The sequence below is a fragment of the Protopterus annectens genome, chromosome 11.part0, assembly GCF_019279795.1.
Source record: "Protopterus annectens isolate FY-2018-M chromosome 11.part0, PAN1.0, whole genome shotgun sequence".
NCBI classification, from domain to species: Eukaryota; Metazoa; Chordata; order Ceratodontiformes; family Protopteridae; genus Protopterus; species Protopterus annectens.
This window is the reverse complement of record NC_056745.1, coordinates 973,100,102-973,118,698: the sequence shown is the minus strand read 5'-3', so window position 1 is coordinate 973,118,698 and position 18,597 is coordinate 973,100,102. Positions and strand designations below refer to the sequence as shown.

Here is an 18,597-nt window from a genome sequence, read left to right as displayed (position 1 = left end):
GTGTTTGTGATTCTGCATGTTTCTATGCACAAGGGATATAAAAAGTTTACACACCCCTGCTAAAATGCCATTTTTGTAATATAAAAAAATGAGACCACAATAAATCATTTCAAAATTTGTCCCACCTTTAATGTGACCTACAACCTGTACAATTCAATTGAAAAATAAATAAATCTGTTAGGAGAAAAAATATAAAAAAAATAAAAAGCGTTCAGTATGCTGGTTGCATAAGTGTGCACACCCTTATACTAATACTTTGTTGTGTGTGCACACCCTTAAACTAATACTTTGTTGTGTGTGCACACCCTTAAACTAATACTTTGTTGTGTGTGCACACCCTTAAACTAATACTTTGTTGTGTGTGCACACCCTTAAACTAATACTTTTTTGAAACACCTTTTGATTTAATTACAACATTCAGTCTTCTTGGCTAGAAGTCTATCAGTGTGGCACATCATGACTTGGCAATATTTGCCCACTCTTCCTTGCAAAATCACTCCAAATCTGTCAGATTGCGAGGGCATCTCTTGTGAACAGCCCTCTTCAGGTCACCCCACAGATTTTCTTTTGGATTTAGGTCTGGGCTTTGGCTGGGCCATTCCAAAACTTTAATTTTCTTCTGGTGAAGCCATTCTTTTGTTGATTTGGATTTATGTTTGGGGTCATTGTTATGTTGAAAGGTGAAATTCTTCTTCATCTTCAGCTTTCTAGCAGATGCCTGAAGGTTTTGGGCCAAAAGTGACTGGTATTTGGAACTGTTCAGAATTCCCTCCACCTTGACTAAAGCTCTAGTTCCAGCTGAAGAAAAGCAACCCCAAAGCATGATACTGCCACCACCATGCTTCACCATGGGGATGGTGTTCTTTTGGTGATGTGAAGTGTTGTTTTTGCGCCAAACGTACCTTTTGGAATTGCGGCCAAAAAGTTCAAACTTGGTTTCATCAGACCATAACACATTTTTCCACATGCTTTTGGTGGACAGTTTTGCAAATTTTAGCTGGGCCTGGATGTTTTTCTGTGGAAGAAAAGGCTTCCGTCTTGCAACCCTACCCCATAGTCCAGACATATGGAGAATACGGGATATTGTTGTCACATGTAGTACACAACCAGTACTGGTCTGAAATTCCTGCACCTCCTTCAGTGTTGCTATACGTCTCTGGCAGCCTCCCTGACCAGTTTCTGTCTTGTCTTTTCGTCAGTTTTGGAGGGACGTCCAGTGTTTTGCAACGTCACTGTTGTCCCATATTTTCTCCACTGTTTGATGACTGTCTTCACTGTGTTCCCTGGTATATCTAATGCTGTGGAAATTTTTTGTACCTTTTTTCTGACTGACACCGTTCAACAATGAGATCCCTTTGATGCTTTGTAAGCTCTCTGCGAACCATGGCTTTTGCTGCAGCAGGCAGATGAGTAAATGTCAGGAAAATCCTACTAGGACAGCCAAACTTTATTTGGGGTTAATCAGAGTCTCTTTAATTAATGGCAGATGTGTAGCCAAGAAGACTGAATGCTGTAATTAAATTAAAAGGTGCTTCAGCAAAGTATTAGATTACGGGTGTGAACACACAACAAAGTAATAGTTTGTGTGCACACTTATGCAACCAGCGTATTGTACATTTTTTATTTTTTATGTTTTTTCCCCTAACAGATTTGTTTGTTGTTCAATTGAATTGTACAGTTATAGGTCACTTTAAAGGTAGAAAAGTTTTGAAATGATTCATTGTGCTCTTGTTTTTTTATATCACAAAAAACCTGGCATTTTAACAGGGGTGTGTAAACTTTTTATATCCACTGTATACGTGAAGCTTTCAATAAAGATAGTTATGCTTTTATTAAATTAACATTGTCTGTCAGAAATACTAAATTACTTTTTCCACTTATCTGCAAAGAAATTAAAATGCATATGGGGTGGATGGGCTATATTTAACCAAAAGTTATTACTGTTAAAATTAGGATATTGGTTCAGTAAGGAAAGACAGTGCATTCAATACTGCTGTGGTATGTCATATACAAGTGCTAACTTATTGAGCATTTAAGATGACAGAGTTAAGCATATGATGAAGGGTATAAAACAAAATATTATTTTATTTATTTTTTGTTTTAAATGTTTAATCTGCTGGCAAGTTTAATTTAATTAATGTATTTTTCTGTTTACATTTGTTTACTGGGAATATTTGAATGGCATACTTGCCTAGCTCCTTTTCAGCAAAGACCCAGTGTATAAATTTCCATGGAACAGACATTGTAATATGATTTTTACAAAGCAAAGTTAGTGTTAACATGTAGACCTGTATGACAAAATGCAAATGGAGTATATATATATATATATATATATATATATATATATATATACACACACACACACACACACACACACACATATATACACACATATATATATATATATATATATATATATATATATATATATATATATATATATATATATATATATATATATACATTTGATATATATATATATATATATATATATATATATACATATATACATACATACACACACATATATCTATCTATATATATATATATATATATATATATATATATATATATATATGTATATATGAGTCTTAATCTAATACCTACCAAATCAAACTCTAAAGCATCAAGCAAAACTGCTCTAAATGCAAATAATCAGGAAACCCATACACACACACACACACACACACACACACACACACACACACACACACACACTGTTAATTGTATTTCCAGCTTAAAGACTGCACAACAGTGGTGAAAGACAAAATTCCCTACTCCGCACTGTTTGTTGATCTTGCATAGAAAAAAAGTCAGGAATGAGAGAACATAGAGAGAGAGAGAGAGAGATTTCTGATATATTCTGGAAGTTAGTTAGGAGACATAGTACCTAGTGAAGTTAATTTTCTTCCTGGGTGTGTTTTTAGGCAGGCTTTAAAGTTTGCATAGGAAGAAGTTTGTCTGATTTGTTTTCATAGTTTGTTTTGTATACTACATAGACAGAACTCCATTGTGATTGTTAACTTTATGTGTACTGAATAAGTGTTGTTATTGAAATTAAAGTTACCTCTGAGATATATATTTGATCAGTATTAATGGAACTGGAGTAAACATGCAGTTAGATCTAGGGAAGGAAGGTTTAGGCAAGGCCTGCTGGATTGATGGGTCAGGAGGGTACTGAAAGGCCTTAAGATATAGAGGCTCCTCCAGAAGAAGAGGCCCAAGTAGAGAAGAAAACAAATTTGTACAGGCCAGTATTGGGCTATCACAGTGTCTTTGGATTTGCTCAGTTTGGCTTTCTCAGTTTTTCAGAATAAGAGGAAAAGAGGAAAAGATCATCCTTAGGACATCCCTCTAGAGGATATAAGAGCAAAAACAGTCCTGATAATTTGACACTGGGTGAGGATGCAAACTGCTTGCAGCAAGACTTTGCCCACCGATGAAAACTTTTCCATACCACTGAACGGCTAAAGAACTACTTGTAGAATCTGTAAACAGTAACTGAGCCTATCTGCAAAGGAACAGGCCTCCTCAGGAATGCAGCTGGGCATCATGAAGGAGTCTGAAGACATAACCCTTTCCTATGATCTTCTCTGTGCAAGCCACTGCCATGTTGTCTATATGGTAGACATTAAAACCTTCAGGCAGAAATCCTTGAAAGGCATACAGTATTAGACTCACATACCTTGTCTCTAAAATTCTGATGTGATGTTCAGAGTGACCTCTGACTGTGACCATACACCTTGCACCTTCTGTACTTGACAGTGCCCTCCCCCCTATGGTGCAGGCATCCATGATGACAGCCATTACAAGGTGGGGACTAGAAATTTCCAATCAGAATCAGGAATGGTGTGTGTGTGTGTGTGTGTGTGTGTGTGTGTGTGTGTGTGTGTGTGTGCGTGTCTCTGTGTGTGTTTGTCCAACATTTCAAGTAAGACTTGGCTATCCTGATTTGTTGCACCATGGGATCTGTCAACTGGGACCACTCATTGAATTTTTTTACGTCCATTGTAGAGCTCTCATATGAAATGTAGCACTCAGAATTATGTGGACATTTTTCACCATGAGTTCTAAGGCTTTGAGGTATATTGAAGAATGAGCTGAGAAAGAAAGAATGTTTTGAATCATTATGTTCTAGAAAGGGAAAGTCTCTGAGAATAACATGCCTTGCAGGACAGACTACTTAGAGTTCACTTTGTCAGTGTGAGCAATTGAGAGGTCTCCATTTACAATGTTATAGTAGTGTTCACTGTGAGACCGACAAACTGGGCACACCACAGAAGAATTTCCCTCTGGAAAGTAGGTTGTCCTGTGTTGGTGCAGATAGGAGATGGTCAGTTATGTGTGGAAATACTTCATCCTTTACAGCCTCTGCTTTGCTACAACTATGGGCATATAATTGATGAAAACCTTATGGGTTGAGCTGATAACAAATTAAAAGAGTTTGAAACTGATAAAGGCCAGTTCTCACCCTGAGGCACAGAACCTAATGGATGACTTGGAAATGTTTATGTGAAGGTAGGTATCTTGAAGATGCTAATAACAAGAAAGAAGGGAAAGCACTTTGACCGTAAGAAAAGATTCTTTGGAAATACATTTAATTAGGCTTATCAGACTGAATATAAGCCCAAAGCTTTTTGTAATTTTTTTTATATCTTAGAACACATAAAGTAAAAAAACATTGCTTTTCGTTCAGTGGAACCTCTTGAATGGCTCATTTTTGTAGCAGGTTTGACACCTCTTTTCTTCCTACCCTCTTTTAACAGGGTAGAAAAGCAGGTAGTGAAGCCCCCTCAGAAGAAGGTCTGGGGATAAAAAAAAGCTTCTTACAGGATATACTGTGGAGAGGTTGTGGGGTTTACAGGTCATCCATTGTTCCAACTCATTATTATTAGAATCTCCCCAAACTTTGAGTCATTGTAGGCATAGTGGGGAATCAGTGTCTATGTCCTTGTCAATATCTGTGGTATGGAACTCCTGATTAGAGTCAAAGTGCCTTCTTTAGCATTAATATGTCCTATTGGACTTTAACTGTCCAAGGATGATGAAGAAGTCTGCAAGCAACCAGATGTGGCAGTTATCACATAAAAGCTCTCTGAACCCTCCATACTGTTCTGAAAGATGGGGAATGGCCAAAGTACATGGCAAGTATAGTTAAAGTAGGAATTGCTGCTGATACAGTTGCCATCAGTGGTGAATTCAGACAGTCTGCATCACTAGTATTGAGAAAAATTTGAACGGCTCATGCAAGGCTAGTGAGCCTGATCCAGGTGCTTGAGCTTGAGCCCCACCAGGACTGACATTGAGTCTGACAACATCAGTTCCAAACCGGACCTACACAGTATGACCCTCTGATAATGGGACAGAGATGATCACTAATCCCCTAGCCCACCACCTCCATAACTGACAACTCTGAAGGCTGGAAAGCCAATGTAGATAACATCAGCAGTAGTGCAACAGGTATTGTCATGAATATTGACACTAAGGCACCGAGTCCTGATCTGCAGGGCCAAAGGAACTTCTGGCATTGATAACATCCATGTAAAAGCATTCAACAGAGGCAGCACAGTTGACATTGAAGGTGTCATGCTCAAAAGTCATTGTTCTCGTACAGGGACCCTAGTTGTTATCAACACTTCCGCCAATGATTAACTTTATAACAGAAAAAATCACCTAAAGCAGGGTAATAAGTAATAGACTGTACTGGCTAAGGTTATAATAACACCTGCCTCAAAAACAAAAAAAAAATACTATATATAAAACAATCTGATATAAAGGTTGACTGGAATGTAAAGGTGCTCCAAGTAAGCAGAATCACACAAAGAGGCTTTGAAAAGATTTTTTTTTTCATGAAGTGAGCAAGTTTAAACCAAAAGTAGCCTTGCCCATTGGGCCAATGCTTGCTGAACAAGTGAAAAATGAGCTAGTAGCCTGGGGAAGTTTCAGATGCTGAGCTGAATACAGGCCTACGCATGCTCATTGGTTCATAGGTGTATACAAGGCTAACAACCACTGGGGTCCTTGTAAGCTTAGGCAAGCATCTTAATTGTATCATACAAGTTTATGTGCCTGAGAGATTATTTTAATGGGTATATGTAAGTTAGGGCAAGATTTACAGGGTGCCTATGTCCATCTGAGACACAGGTGCTAGACCCCAGGTATATTTCCAATTTCTTATCCATTGATCCAGGTTTCGCTTTCCTAGGGTTAGAAAAGAGCTCTGCCTCACATGCATGCAAAGCCTGTTTCAGAGAAGGAGAATTGTCTCAGACACATACCTGTCCCTTCAACATGTCCTATTTGTGTCACAAGCAAAGTTTAAATACCTAGATTGAGTAATTCCGATGTTATTCATTTTGCAGATATGCAAAATGTCCATCAGAAGGGGATCAAAGGATGCCTTGCATAATAAACATAAATCACCTCACAACGGTCTTTAGGAAACAGAGAACAGAGAGAGGGCTTTGAAGCAATGTGCACAGGACATGCTGTTTACTCACTATATTCTTTTAGTGAGGAACCTCTGTGGACATTCCAGTTGTTGCATGTGCCTGGTCAGATACATGCTGAAGGGGGTGTTGTACTCAATGATGGGCCTAATGAGGTCCTATTACAGAGGAACGATGACGTTGTTGGGCCTAGATGGCATGCTCTAGCTTAGAAATTGAACAACATAGCATGATTTCCTTACTATGTTAGACATATGTTGGTTAAAAGCCAGGTTACTTTTTGCACACATACGCATATCCCTGACTACTGGTTCTGCTCTTAGGGGTGGGTTTCAATGATGGAATTTCATAAAATGGCCTCACAAAAGGCTCTGTTATGCATTTCTTGGAACTGAGTTTTAATACATAGCTTTTGTTCCAGTCATTTGTCTGTGTTAGTTTTTCCTGCAGAATGTTAGTATCTTGGAGGGAGGGGTCTATAATTGCTCCTAGTTTGCAATTATCTGCACACTTGGTCAGCCAGATGCCCCATATGTTAACCTTCACTTTTGAGAAGTAGGTGCCAAAAAGGAGAGAACCAAGCACAGAGCCCTAAGGGACTCTGCTAGTTCCTGGTCTCTTTGTGGAAGTGGTCTCCCCTATACAAACTTCCTGAGTCCTATCTGAGAGCCAGCTGGTCATACAGCATGTGAGATAAGGTTTTATGCCTATATCCATGAGTTTATTTACAATGCCTCAGTGGGTTATTGTATCAAATGCCTCAGCTAGGTATCTTCGCATCATTCTGCCCTCAAATGTTGCCTTGGTGAACTTATCAAAGAAGTTCTCCAGATGGAGTAGCCATGATCTGCCCTTGACAAAGTAAACTAGGTTGGCTCCAGTATTTGAACATTTTCTATGCTGTTGTTAATACTTCCATGATAATTCCTTCAGTATCTTCGTATATGAGAAAAGTCAGATTTATGAGACTTCAGTTCCTGGGGTTTACTGTTGGCCTGCTCTTGTAAAGAGGAATAATCACTGCAATTCTCCATTTGCATGGCACAAAATCTGTCTCGAAGCTATGGTTATACAGTGGCTCTAGTGGTTCCAATAGGTAATATTTTAGGTTAATTAGTGCTCATCCTGGGATATTATCAAGGCCCATCGATGCAATGATTTTGGTCTTAGAGAGCGCATCTAGAATCTGCTCTCCAATAAAAGCTGGAGGGGGTTTGTTTGATATTTCCTTGAGGGTGGCTGGGTAAGGGGTGTAAAACTGGAGCTAAATTTGTCAGCCAGAAGATTTACTGTATCTTCCAGCTACATGTAGGTTGCACCATTTACAATCAGTTCTGCACACTTCGGACTGCCTCCACCTGGGAGACTATCTTTACCTCAAATTTGGCTTTAGTAGTCTTAACTTGCCTCTTAGTTGTTTGGCTGGATTGATGAGAGTGGTTTTATAATGTTGGCATAACATTTTCTACTCTTGGCTAAGAGTTTTTTTCCTTTTGTTGTACAACCTGTTTGTGTTTGGATTCCACCAGGGTAGTTTGTTGTTTAAGTTAGTTCTGTGATTATTTCTGGTAGGCACAGCTAACTTTTTGCATTTATTGACATGATTGTACAGAGTTTCTGAGAACAATTTTGCAAAAACAGCTGTGTTCTCCGGGTTTGGGGAGCTTGAAAGTTTGACAGGTTATCACTTAGTAGTAAGAAGTTTCCTTATAATAGTTCATAAATATTACAGTGTTAGCCAGGGTCAAAGAATGGATTTCTATTACAAAGAAAACAACTTTGTGGTCTGACCTTACCAGAGAGGACACTATACTGAAGGAGGTACAACATTCTCCCAATTTGCAGGTACCAGGTCGAATAAATTTGCATTTTCAGCTCAACAGATGTTAGATCAACAGGAACTACACTTGCCTTGATGAAGAAGGTAGTGAGTTCTATTCTGATACAAGCTAGTTGGATTAAATTTGTCAAAGTCAGCAATGCTGCAGGCGACTCCCTCTACTCTAACCATACAGCCAAAAACTGGAATAAACTCCCTATTGACATAACTACTGTTATTATCTCCCATCCATTGGTCAAGATTTAGTCTTTGGGTGATGAATCTATCCCCAGCACGCGTCTATTAATAGCCGTGTCGAGGTTTAAGTCTGATGGATCTAGATTTTATATTCATCAAATCTGGGTTTGACATGGCCTTGTATGTTAGGCAAAGGTCACCCAGCATAGGATAGATTTTGAGACCCTTTATCCTTTTGGTGAGGAACTTAGACTATAACCTCCCTTGATCTAGATGAGAATCCTTCATGATAAAATTGGGCATAGAGAAGGTCTTCTAACTACTTTAGCTACATGGGGTGTCGAATGACAGACTACTATCAACCTGGATCCCCAGGTCCCTGATAACTTCTTCTGTGCTCATGGATTGCCACCTATTTGCTTGTGATGTATGGGTTATTTTTTAAGCTGATGAGTTTTTCAAACAGTTGCAGTGCACGCCACTCTGGTGTATGTATAGGTAAGTAAGACTTTGATTAACAAACAGCTGTCCTGGCTGTTAATTCCCTCATGATTGAGTGGAGGAGCACACAGCGGGGACACCATCAGGTCCCATGGATGCTGTGTTTTTGCTTTGGAGAGCAGTTCTCACACTTGGGCGCGGAGATGTGGGGGCTGCAATGGTTTTTGGTGTAATATCTTCTCTCCTTTGGGGAGGGGGAGTTTGCACTGAACCTGTCAGCCAGTATGTTGGCAATGTCTGGAACTAGTTCTGGAGCATATCTGGAGTTTTCTCCTAGGTTTCTAACATAGCTAAAGAAGGCCTGGATAATTTTTTTGGTAGTCTTATCTTTTTACTTGCGAGCTTACAGGGTAAGTCTTTTCTTTTATCTTTTTTATTCTTTCCTCCCTTTGTTGTAGAGAGTTTGTTCAGTTGGGCGATATTCCCCCCTTGACGGCTTTACAAAGAGTCGATCTTTTTTGTTTTTTTGCTTTATATCCATGCAGTCATGCAGTGGCTGGGAGAGGGCATTCCTAAGTGATTAAGCGCCTTGAGTACTCCTTAAAGGACCACTAGTTACCAGAAGAAGTGAAGTTGGCTTGAGAAGTTCTTTACTGTGGTCTTTTTATTTCAGGTGGGGGTGGGATGGATGAGGACCCAGATAGATTAGTTGTGATCTGATCTCACCAGTGAGGGCTGTTGAACATTGTGCCCCATGTTCGTGATGATGAATCCAAGTTGTTGTTATCTCCTCTTGGGTAGTTCCATAGTTGTTCCATGGCATTTTTGAGTTTGATGAGGGGGAAACTTTTTGCTAGGAGTATTTTGGGCTTGAGTAGTGTTCCCAGTCTATATTGTAATAATTGCCTAGTATGATGGTGTTGGTGTTTGGTGATACATTTTCTAGTGTTTCAGGAAGGGAAGGGTGAGGGTCCTGAGTTTGTGAGGGTGGCCTGTAACACAGTACAATTTGCAGAGCAGTCTTACCCTACGTTAACCTTGATGATGATGGTCTCGATCATCATCGCGTTGCCACCAGTCATGAGGTGTGGGTGTCCTGATTTTGGGGCCGGCGATGAGCATGAGAGGTAAACCGATAGCTGATGGGGGTGCTCTGAGAACCTTTGAACCAGGTTTTCTTTCACAGCACAGACATCGATGTTGACCATAGCCTGGCCTCGGTCAGCATTTTTTTGATTTTTAGACTTCTGGCATTGAGCAGCATTACCCTTAGTTTTTTTCCTTTTGTGGGGTAGGTTTTAGAATTTGAGCCCTGCCTAAAAAAGGCACTGGGGGGTGGCAAGCCTTTGCCAATATCCAGCATGTCATCCCCCCCAGGCAGACATACTGGATCCCCTGAATGATGACCATTGTGTTAAGCCAATTGTTAAAGCTGATCATCTTATCGGTGAAGGTAGGATACTGCTCAAGGTCGAATATACCCTGGCTACATACATAAGAGAGCTCCTCAACGTCTCTTTCATGTAGTGAAGACTTAATCTGGAAAAGGGTTCTTTTTCTCTCTGCTTTAACCTAGGAACCTGTGTAGTGTGCACGCCTAGTGTGTGCAAGTTCTCAATCAGCTAAAAAGCCGCCCAAAATGTGCTTTATAGCAGGGAGTAAAGAAACTACCCTTGACTTTTTTTTTTTTTTTTTTTTTTTTTTTTTAAATGCTATCAAAAGCTAGTACACTTGAGTGTATTAGCCTGTAGTTTAACTTTTAGGCAAAACTAGTGAGTAAAGAAACTACCCTTGACCAAACAAGGAAAATGGAGAAACAGGAACCAAGACAAAGCCCAGGGGCAAGAAAAAATCTCTCTCTGAACATAGTTAGGAAAGTATGGAAAGCAAGGATATTTTTTTAAAAAGCCAAGAAAAATACTTAACCCATTCTGCTTTAAAAAGATACTTAAAAGCCATCTACTGACGTCCTGGTTGTGCTCATGCAGTACCCTTGGATAAAGATAAGCTGCACCCAAACCCAAATATCACCATTCCTCATTCCTCCTTCCTCACTCTCCAAAGTGTCTATTATTGAATCCTTCACGTTTCATACTATTGAAAATACCTCACATTCAGTGAGTTGTACATTTCAGATAAACTAGCACACTGTAATTACTGAGCATAATCTGACTACAGTATTAATATGTTGTATATAGATTGCTAATGATCTGTAACTGGAACCATTCTACAATATTTCTGTAATGTTCTGTTACTGGCATCATTTCATAATGTGTCTCAAATATTTAAATGCATTACAATGATCTACAGCCCTGAAATTGCATGCATAATGTTATTTTCCGTATATGTAATCTTTGCCACTTAGGTCCTTAATTTTGAATTATCTTCTGCTTCTCATTTCTCCCTTTCCACTTTCCAAATAATAACAAAAAAATTCTAAGCCTGTTTCCTGCCTTTCCTGTAAATAGTCTAGTCCAGATACAGATAACCAGGACTGTTTGTAAGCTTCTGAGCCACCAAAGCCTTTCTGTGTTGGAAGGAAGCCTTCTAGCTTATCAGTGGGAGTGGTAAGCACTAGGTAGCCTATCTACCACAAGAGTGGTTTCTGTCCCAGAAATTGTAGTTTATTGGCCATTTGGCAGTTTTTCCATCTCTTTCAACTTTCTGGTTTAAAAGCCCGCATTTGCGCTTGTTTCCCACCTTTCCTGTAACTAGTCTAGTCCAGATACAGATTTGCTGTATCCAGGATGGTTTGTAAGCTTCTTTTTCTTATTTGTGCTCAGCACTTGTTCAGAACTTGCTGTTAGCACTAAATAAGCTACAAATTGCTACAGCACTCAACCTTCCTCTTTACCTAGAGGAAAACAGTTTTTGTACTTACTTTCTTCACTTGCTTAGAGAAAAACAGCTCTTATACTCACTTTCCTCACTTGTCTAGAGGAAAGTCTTTTTTTTCTTCAGGCATGTCCAAGGGTCAGCTCCCAGTGTTCTCTCCTGTCTATCTGATGAATCTGGGCATCTTAAGGCAATGTAGCAATTGCCTCATGTACACAGTCAACCCTCTCCTCCTACCACCCAACACCATAACCTGCGAGAGATGCAAACTGGAGGTAAAGCTCTCTCCAACCAAGACTGAACTTGACAGTCAGGAGGAGAAGGTAAACACTTGCACCACACCACACTCGCCACATAGTCCCACTAAACCTACACCACTAAAATCCACACATAGAAACACAAAAACATTTGCAGAGGCTCTCAATAATAACCTGCTCAAGCAACAGAGAACTCCAAAGAAGAAACGCAAGCAACCTCCACCCCCCAACACATCCCAAATGACACATAGCTCACAGACTCAGTGTACCAGTAAACCACAGCCCATAAGGCAAACCAATGCACCCAACAAATTATTTATAGGTGACTCTATAGTCAGGCACACTGATGTCCCACTCTCCAGGCTAAACAAGGAGAAGGCTACTGTCAGCTGCCTGTCGGGTGCCAGGATCTGCCACATAGCCCATGCACTCAGGTCACTCCACAACAAGTACAAATATCACTCTGCCATTGTCCATTTTGGTGTGAACGACCGGAGATGTACCTCCCTGGACTACATGAAAAGAGACATGGAAGAGCTTTCTGATCTTGTAGCCCAGGCAGGTATGACCCTAGCCCTGAGTAGCATCCTGCCATCACCCAGAATGATACCGCAGTACAAGGACAAAATGACTGACTTCAACAATTGGCTAAGCATCTGGTGTCATTCTAAGGGGATCCAGTATCTGTCTGCCTGGGATGACATGCTCAACAGACCACGGTGTTTTGCCAGAGATGGCCTGCACCTGTCGCCCCAGGGATTCCAGATACTGGCTAAGGCTCTTGCCGCCCCCATAGTACCATTTTTAGGCAAGGTTCAAATAACAAATTCACCACCATAACAGGAACAGGCAAGCAAAAACTGAGGGTAATGCTACTCAATGCTAGAAGTGTAAATCTCAAAATGCACTCACTCGAGGCACTCCTTAAAATGGAGAACATTGATATTTGTGCAGTGACTGAGACCTGGTTCAAGGCTCTAGAGAGCACCCCTGCATTACAGACTATAACTCATACCACACTTTTCAGCCATCTAACCTGGACCAGAACACCAAAGGCGGAAGAGTGTCCATATTCATTAAGGATATCCACACCTCCAGGCTAGTTGAGCAGCATAATGCATCCGAGGTTATCCAAGTGCAACTAACTCTGGGCAAAACTGCAATCCAAATTGTAGCTTGCTACAGATCCCCCACCATGCCCTAGGATTCCCACTCCTCTTTTTTTTTGATATACTGGAAAATATTAGGGTTCGACCAAACACCCTCATGTACCAACTCCTTCACTCAACGCTTTCTGGAATTCATAAATTCCTATACCCTGGATCAACTTATCCACACCCCCACCAGGGGCAACAGTATCCTAGACCTAGTCATTACCAACATGAGTGACCGGTGTTCCACACCTGAATTCAACTCCTCATTGGTCAGATCCAGCCATAAGCTAATCACCCTAGATATCCGCATCCCGCGCCCACCCACCATTAAGGAAACCACGATAACAAATTTCTCCAAAGCCAACTTCATGCTTCTTAAGACAGAAGTGTCATGACACCCATGCAGATGGACAATACAGTTACGACTGCTGAATCCTACACAAATGCACTCTATAAGCACATACATGAGTGCATGGATCATGCTATTCCAAACAGAACCAAGACGCTATCTTCCAAAAAAAGAAAGCCAATCTGGTGGTCCCCTGCCTTAAACAAACTCTTCAACAGAAGGAACAAACTGTTGCAAAAGAGAGTAAAATCCCATGAGTGGAGGAGCTCCCTGGTCAGCCTCAGTAAGAAGCTGAGATCACTTATAAGATCCTCCAAAGCTAGCTATGAAAACAAAATCACCACTGATTCCAAGGGCAACCGCAAAGCATTCTATAGCTATGTCAAGAATCTCAATGGCAACACCCAGATATGCTCTGAGTTGCAGCACAATGGCATGAAAATTACAGAACCAACTGATATTGCCAACATCCTGGCAGATAGGTTCAGTGCTACCTAAAGGGCCCATATCATATAGGAAGAATGCAGAGTCCCTGTAATCATGTCTATGCAGGTAAAATCTGCACTCTTTAAACCAAAAACACAGCTTCCATGGGACTGGACAACATCCCAGCCTGCATTTTACATGAACTTCAGAATGAACTGGCTCCCCACCTAAGCACCATGTCCAATAATAGTCTCATGTCAGGTTTTGTGCCCACTGAATGGCACACAGCAACAGTTATTCCACTCCACAAAGGGGGAGCCACCACTGATCCTGTTAACTATCTCCCTATTAGCCTGATGAGCCTGGTCTGCAAGGCCATGGAACGTATCATCGTGGAGTTCATAAACATAAGACATTGGTAACCTCCAAGCTCTGTACCCCACCCAGTTCAGGTATGTGAAAGGCAGGTCATGCCTTCTGAACCTGATCAACTTCTTTGAGGCAGTTACCAAAGCCGTAGATGAAGGTGAGGTAGTTCCCACAGCCTGTCTTGACCTCACCAAGGCTTTCAACGCCATTCCCCATTCTGGAATTATAACTAAACTCACTAATCTAGGTATAAACCCCTACGTAATAAGATGGGTTGCTAACTGGCTCACTGACAGAACCCACACTGTAAAAGTTGAAGACTCCAAATCTGACTTCAAACCAGTGACAAGTGGAGCACCACAGGGTTCAGTCCTGGGACCTCTTCTGTTTAGTATCTGTTTGGTACAGAGTGGGCCTCTGGCTAACAAAGTTCACAGATGACTGCAAACTAGGAGCCATAGTCGAGTCCCCAAATGATGTGGACATCCTACAGAAGGGCCTCATTGAGTCAGACACCTGGTGTCAGAGGCATGGCCTCAAGCTCAATGCCAAAAAGTGCATTGTCATCCCCTTTGGTAAAAACTCTGTACCCATGAACTACCACATAAATGTCAGTCTACTTAATGCCGAATGTGTGATAAGAGACCTTGGGACCCAGGTGGACAGCAGTCTCTCCTTTGATAATCACATCACCACAGTAGTCAGGAAATCCTTCTATGTGGCACACCTCATCACAAAAGGGTTGTCATCCAGGAAAAAAGAGATCATTGTTCCCCTCTACTCGGCACTCATTAGACCCATTATAGAGTACAACGCCTGTTTTGGAATGTACCCACAAGAGATCTGCAGCAGTTGGAAAGGCCACAGAGGTACCTCACAAAGAGGATTACTAGTCTCAAACAGTTGCCCTACACTGACCATCTCAAAAAACTCCAGCTTTACTCTGTAGCATGTCGCCTACTCTGAGGAGATCTCTGCCTAACATATAAAGCTATGTTAAACCCAGAGCTGTTGGACATGCTATACCTAAAGAAATCTCAATCTCTCTGAGCCACACGCTCTAGGAACCTAAACCTTGTCACCACAATAAACAGGACATGCTGGAGGGATAGATTCCTGTCCCAGAGACTTCCAATACTCTGGAAGAAGCTACACATCCATGTCAAGCAAAGTTCCTCATTAGCACTCTTCAAGAAAAATATTGATGAGTGGATGGGAAATAGGAAATACACCTGCTTGACTGGGGCACAGGAAATTAACTTTCTTGGGTGGTGTAAGCCAAGGAACCTTGTTGGCTAGGCGTACGTAGGCCCTTGGGCCGATAGTGTAGTACCTACCTATGAACCCATGAATCTATGTATTCTCAGAAAAGTGGAGCTTTTCTCCCTGAGCCTCCACTGAAAAAGGACCTGTATCCAGTTGGACTTTCCCAGTAAATAAATGTAAAATAAAATAAAGTAAAATAAATAAAAAAACATTGTGCTAGCATGGACTTTATGGCCCATAGTGTTTGTGATTTCAAAGTCCAGGAATCTCTGGGCCTGTAAATTTGGGATTGTATAAGTATCCTAGTTTAGAGTGGTGTACTTGAAGTCATCCATGTATATGGTATTTGGTTGAATGGTGAGGGCCACCAAAAAGTCCAAGTATGAGTTATGGGTTTCTTGGGACATACAGGATCCCCTATAAATTGCAAGGATATGATATTGGACTTTGCCTATGATAAACTGGACATGAAGAAGCTCAAGCATGTCATCCTGTCTGACTAGTATTGAGTTGAATTGGTAGTTGATATTGATTGAGACACCTCCACCTTAGTTCCTGCCTATGCAATAGTTGAGCTGAATGTGTGGAAGTCATTATAGCCCTGCACTGCCTGGGTTCCCACCATGGCTTTAAGACATGTTAGATTAACTGCACAAATGTCCACATTCTCCACTTGTTTAGACTCCAGGCTTAAGTCATGAAGGTTGACAAGGATGGGCCTCTTCATCAACTAATATCTCCAGTTCCTGACTACAGACTACATGCCTTAGAAAAACCTCTCAAAATCTCAGCCAAGACAATGCCATTAAAAAGTTACAAATATGCTGAAATGGAGTCTCATGCCTTCTAAAAGGTCATTAGATTGTCATATCACAGATGTCCATCTACAGGACATCTCAAAAAATTTGTAAAGGAATTACTTTTAAGGCTATTGTGTCTTATTGTTATTTTGTCATACTCATAACCATTTACACAGTCCATCACAGACTGGAAGCATTATTTAAGGTGCTGCTCTTGATTTTCTTTTAGCAAGTTTATAAAAAAATGATGGTCCAGAATCTGTAATTCCTTTGTTGTCTGCAAAACCTCTAGGTGCCAGCAATTTAATGGCATTATAAAGGAACAGAAATTATTTTGTTAAAATCAAAATGTATAATCAAAAACACTGCTAAATATATTGGTGTATGTTTGTGTAGGTGTGTGTGTGTGTGTGTGTGTGTGTGTGTGTGTGTGTGTGTGTGTGTGTGTGTGTGTGTGTGTGTGTGTGTGTGCATGCGTGTACATGATACCTCTCAACCTCTTTGAGCAAGAAATCTAGACAAAGCCATAAACAAAAGTGGGACAAAGGCCCAAAAATAGGGACAGTTTTTAAATACTACTTTTACAAACTTAGAAAGTTGATAGAGTAATAGATTTTGCAATAACATTAATTTTTTTAAATGGTATGAAATCTAAAACTCAAATGTCTGTCATTATTTTCTAACTTTAATATTTAATGATTTGCCACAAAATTTCCAGAAAATCACAGATTTATGAAAAATGGACCAAAAATATGAGGCAAAAATCTGGACATTCTGTGAAAATCTATACATTTGAGGGGTATGGTACATGTGTGCTTACGCGTATACTTCTGTAGCTATGGAAACCTCTGTTTAATTTGTAATAGCAATTAGGTTTTAGAAAATAATACTATTCTGAACAAAATACTCAACATAATATCTAAAAATGGACTAAAAGGGAAGATAAGCTATGTTATGATTAGTTATAAGATAATATACTAGTACAACACCAATGGATTAACCAATATGCTTGGCTACAGGCAAGGTTTTACACTGTGATTCTTTTTTGGTACTTCATTCTTAGCAAACCAGTGATCTTGTTTCTACCCCAACTTAATTATCCATTACTAGACAAATGATATTAATTTTCATACATAATTTCTTTGTGCATTATTAAATGCACCTGGTTGTTTGTTCAGTTATACCAGATAGTGGTGTAATTTTTTTCCTTTTAGTTTTTTTTTTTTTCATGAGTGTCTAAAACAGAAAACAGTACAAAGATTTACTTCATAATATGCTTATTATAATAAAAAAGGTATATAGCATATTTTAGTCTTGTACATACCAAGAAGAAGAGATGCTGTGACTAGTTTTGGATCATAAGGACTTTTTCCTCTTCCATTCTCAAAGTGGGATGCCTCCAACCTTAAACTTTTGTCCTGGATATAAAACAAATAAGCAAGTTAACAAATATATAAATACATATATAAAATCCAGATAGAACTAGCTCTGCTTTTATTAATGAACCTACAGCAGATTTTACAACATTTTACAACATGTGAAGCTTTTCAGAAAGAATTATATATCTTAATAAAATTATGAGTATTATTAAACTGCATGTAAATAGAACAAGATTTCTACATTTTAAGCATCGGCTTTATCTAGATTAGTATATATTTCAAGTCACCTATTTTGTTTGTTGCTTCTGTTTTCCCTAGTTTTAAGATTGGTCAGAAGTGTATACTTTAGTATAACAAATCTATACAAATGGCCTTTAACAGTATTAAAAACAGAAAATGACTGTGAAGCAATTCTGCCCCTCAAGACACATTCATGTTATTAGTGTAGTTTATGTATATACATATATATCTAGTCAGGCTTGTATACTATAGTAAGAGTACTGAACCATGTGGGCCTATTTCATACTCACCCTGCAGATAAAATAATGAAAACAAAAGAAATACAGAATAAAAGAAAAAAATTAAATCTTATAGACAATGACAGTATTTCTAGATGCAGTATCATTTTGGTTATATAAGGCAGGAAAGAACACAATGGGTAAAACATTGCAGTTTGCAATTCTAAGTTATATTATAAACATAGAAACACAAAAGTAATTTGCTTATAATAAGTTAAATGCAAATAATCACATGATTATCAAATGAGAAAACAGACTAAGGAAGAATATTACAATTATTTTTAAAATCTTGGTGAATAATTATAAAGAATTATGGAGGAAGACCTAACAGAAGAAA

The 18,597-nt window shown here is 39.6% G+C and overlaps 1 protein-coding gene across 1 annotated transcript in view; it reads right to left on the bottom strand.

Annotated features, from left to right (window-relative positions):
* Positions 1-18,597, bottom strand: part of SEMA3A (semaphorin 3A) — a 1,172,288-nt gene that overhangs the window by 526,470 nt on the left and 627,221 nt on the right. The window contains exon 5 of the mRNA XM_044088352.1: positions 17,688-17,781. Within this exon, the coding sequence (XP_043944287.1) occupies positions 17,688-17,781 (94 nt within the window). The remainder of the gene's footprint in view (positions 1-17,687; positions 17,782-18,597) is intronic.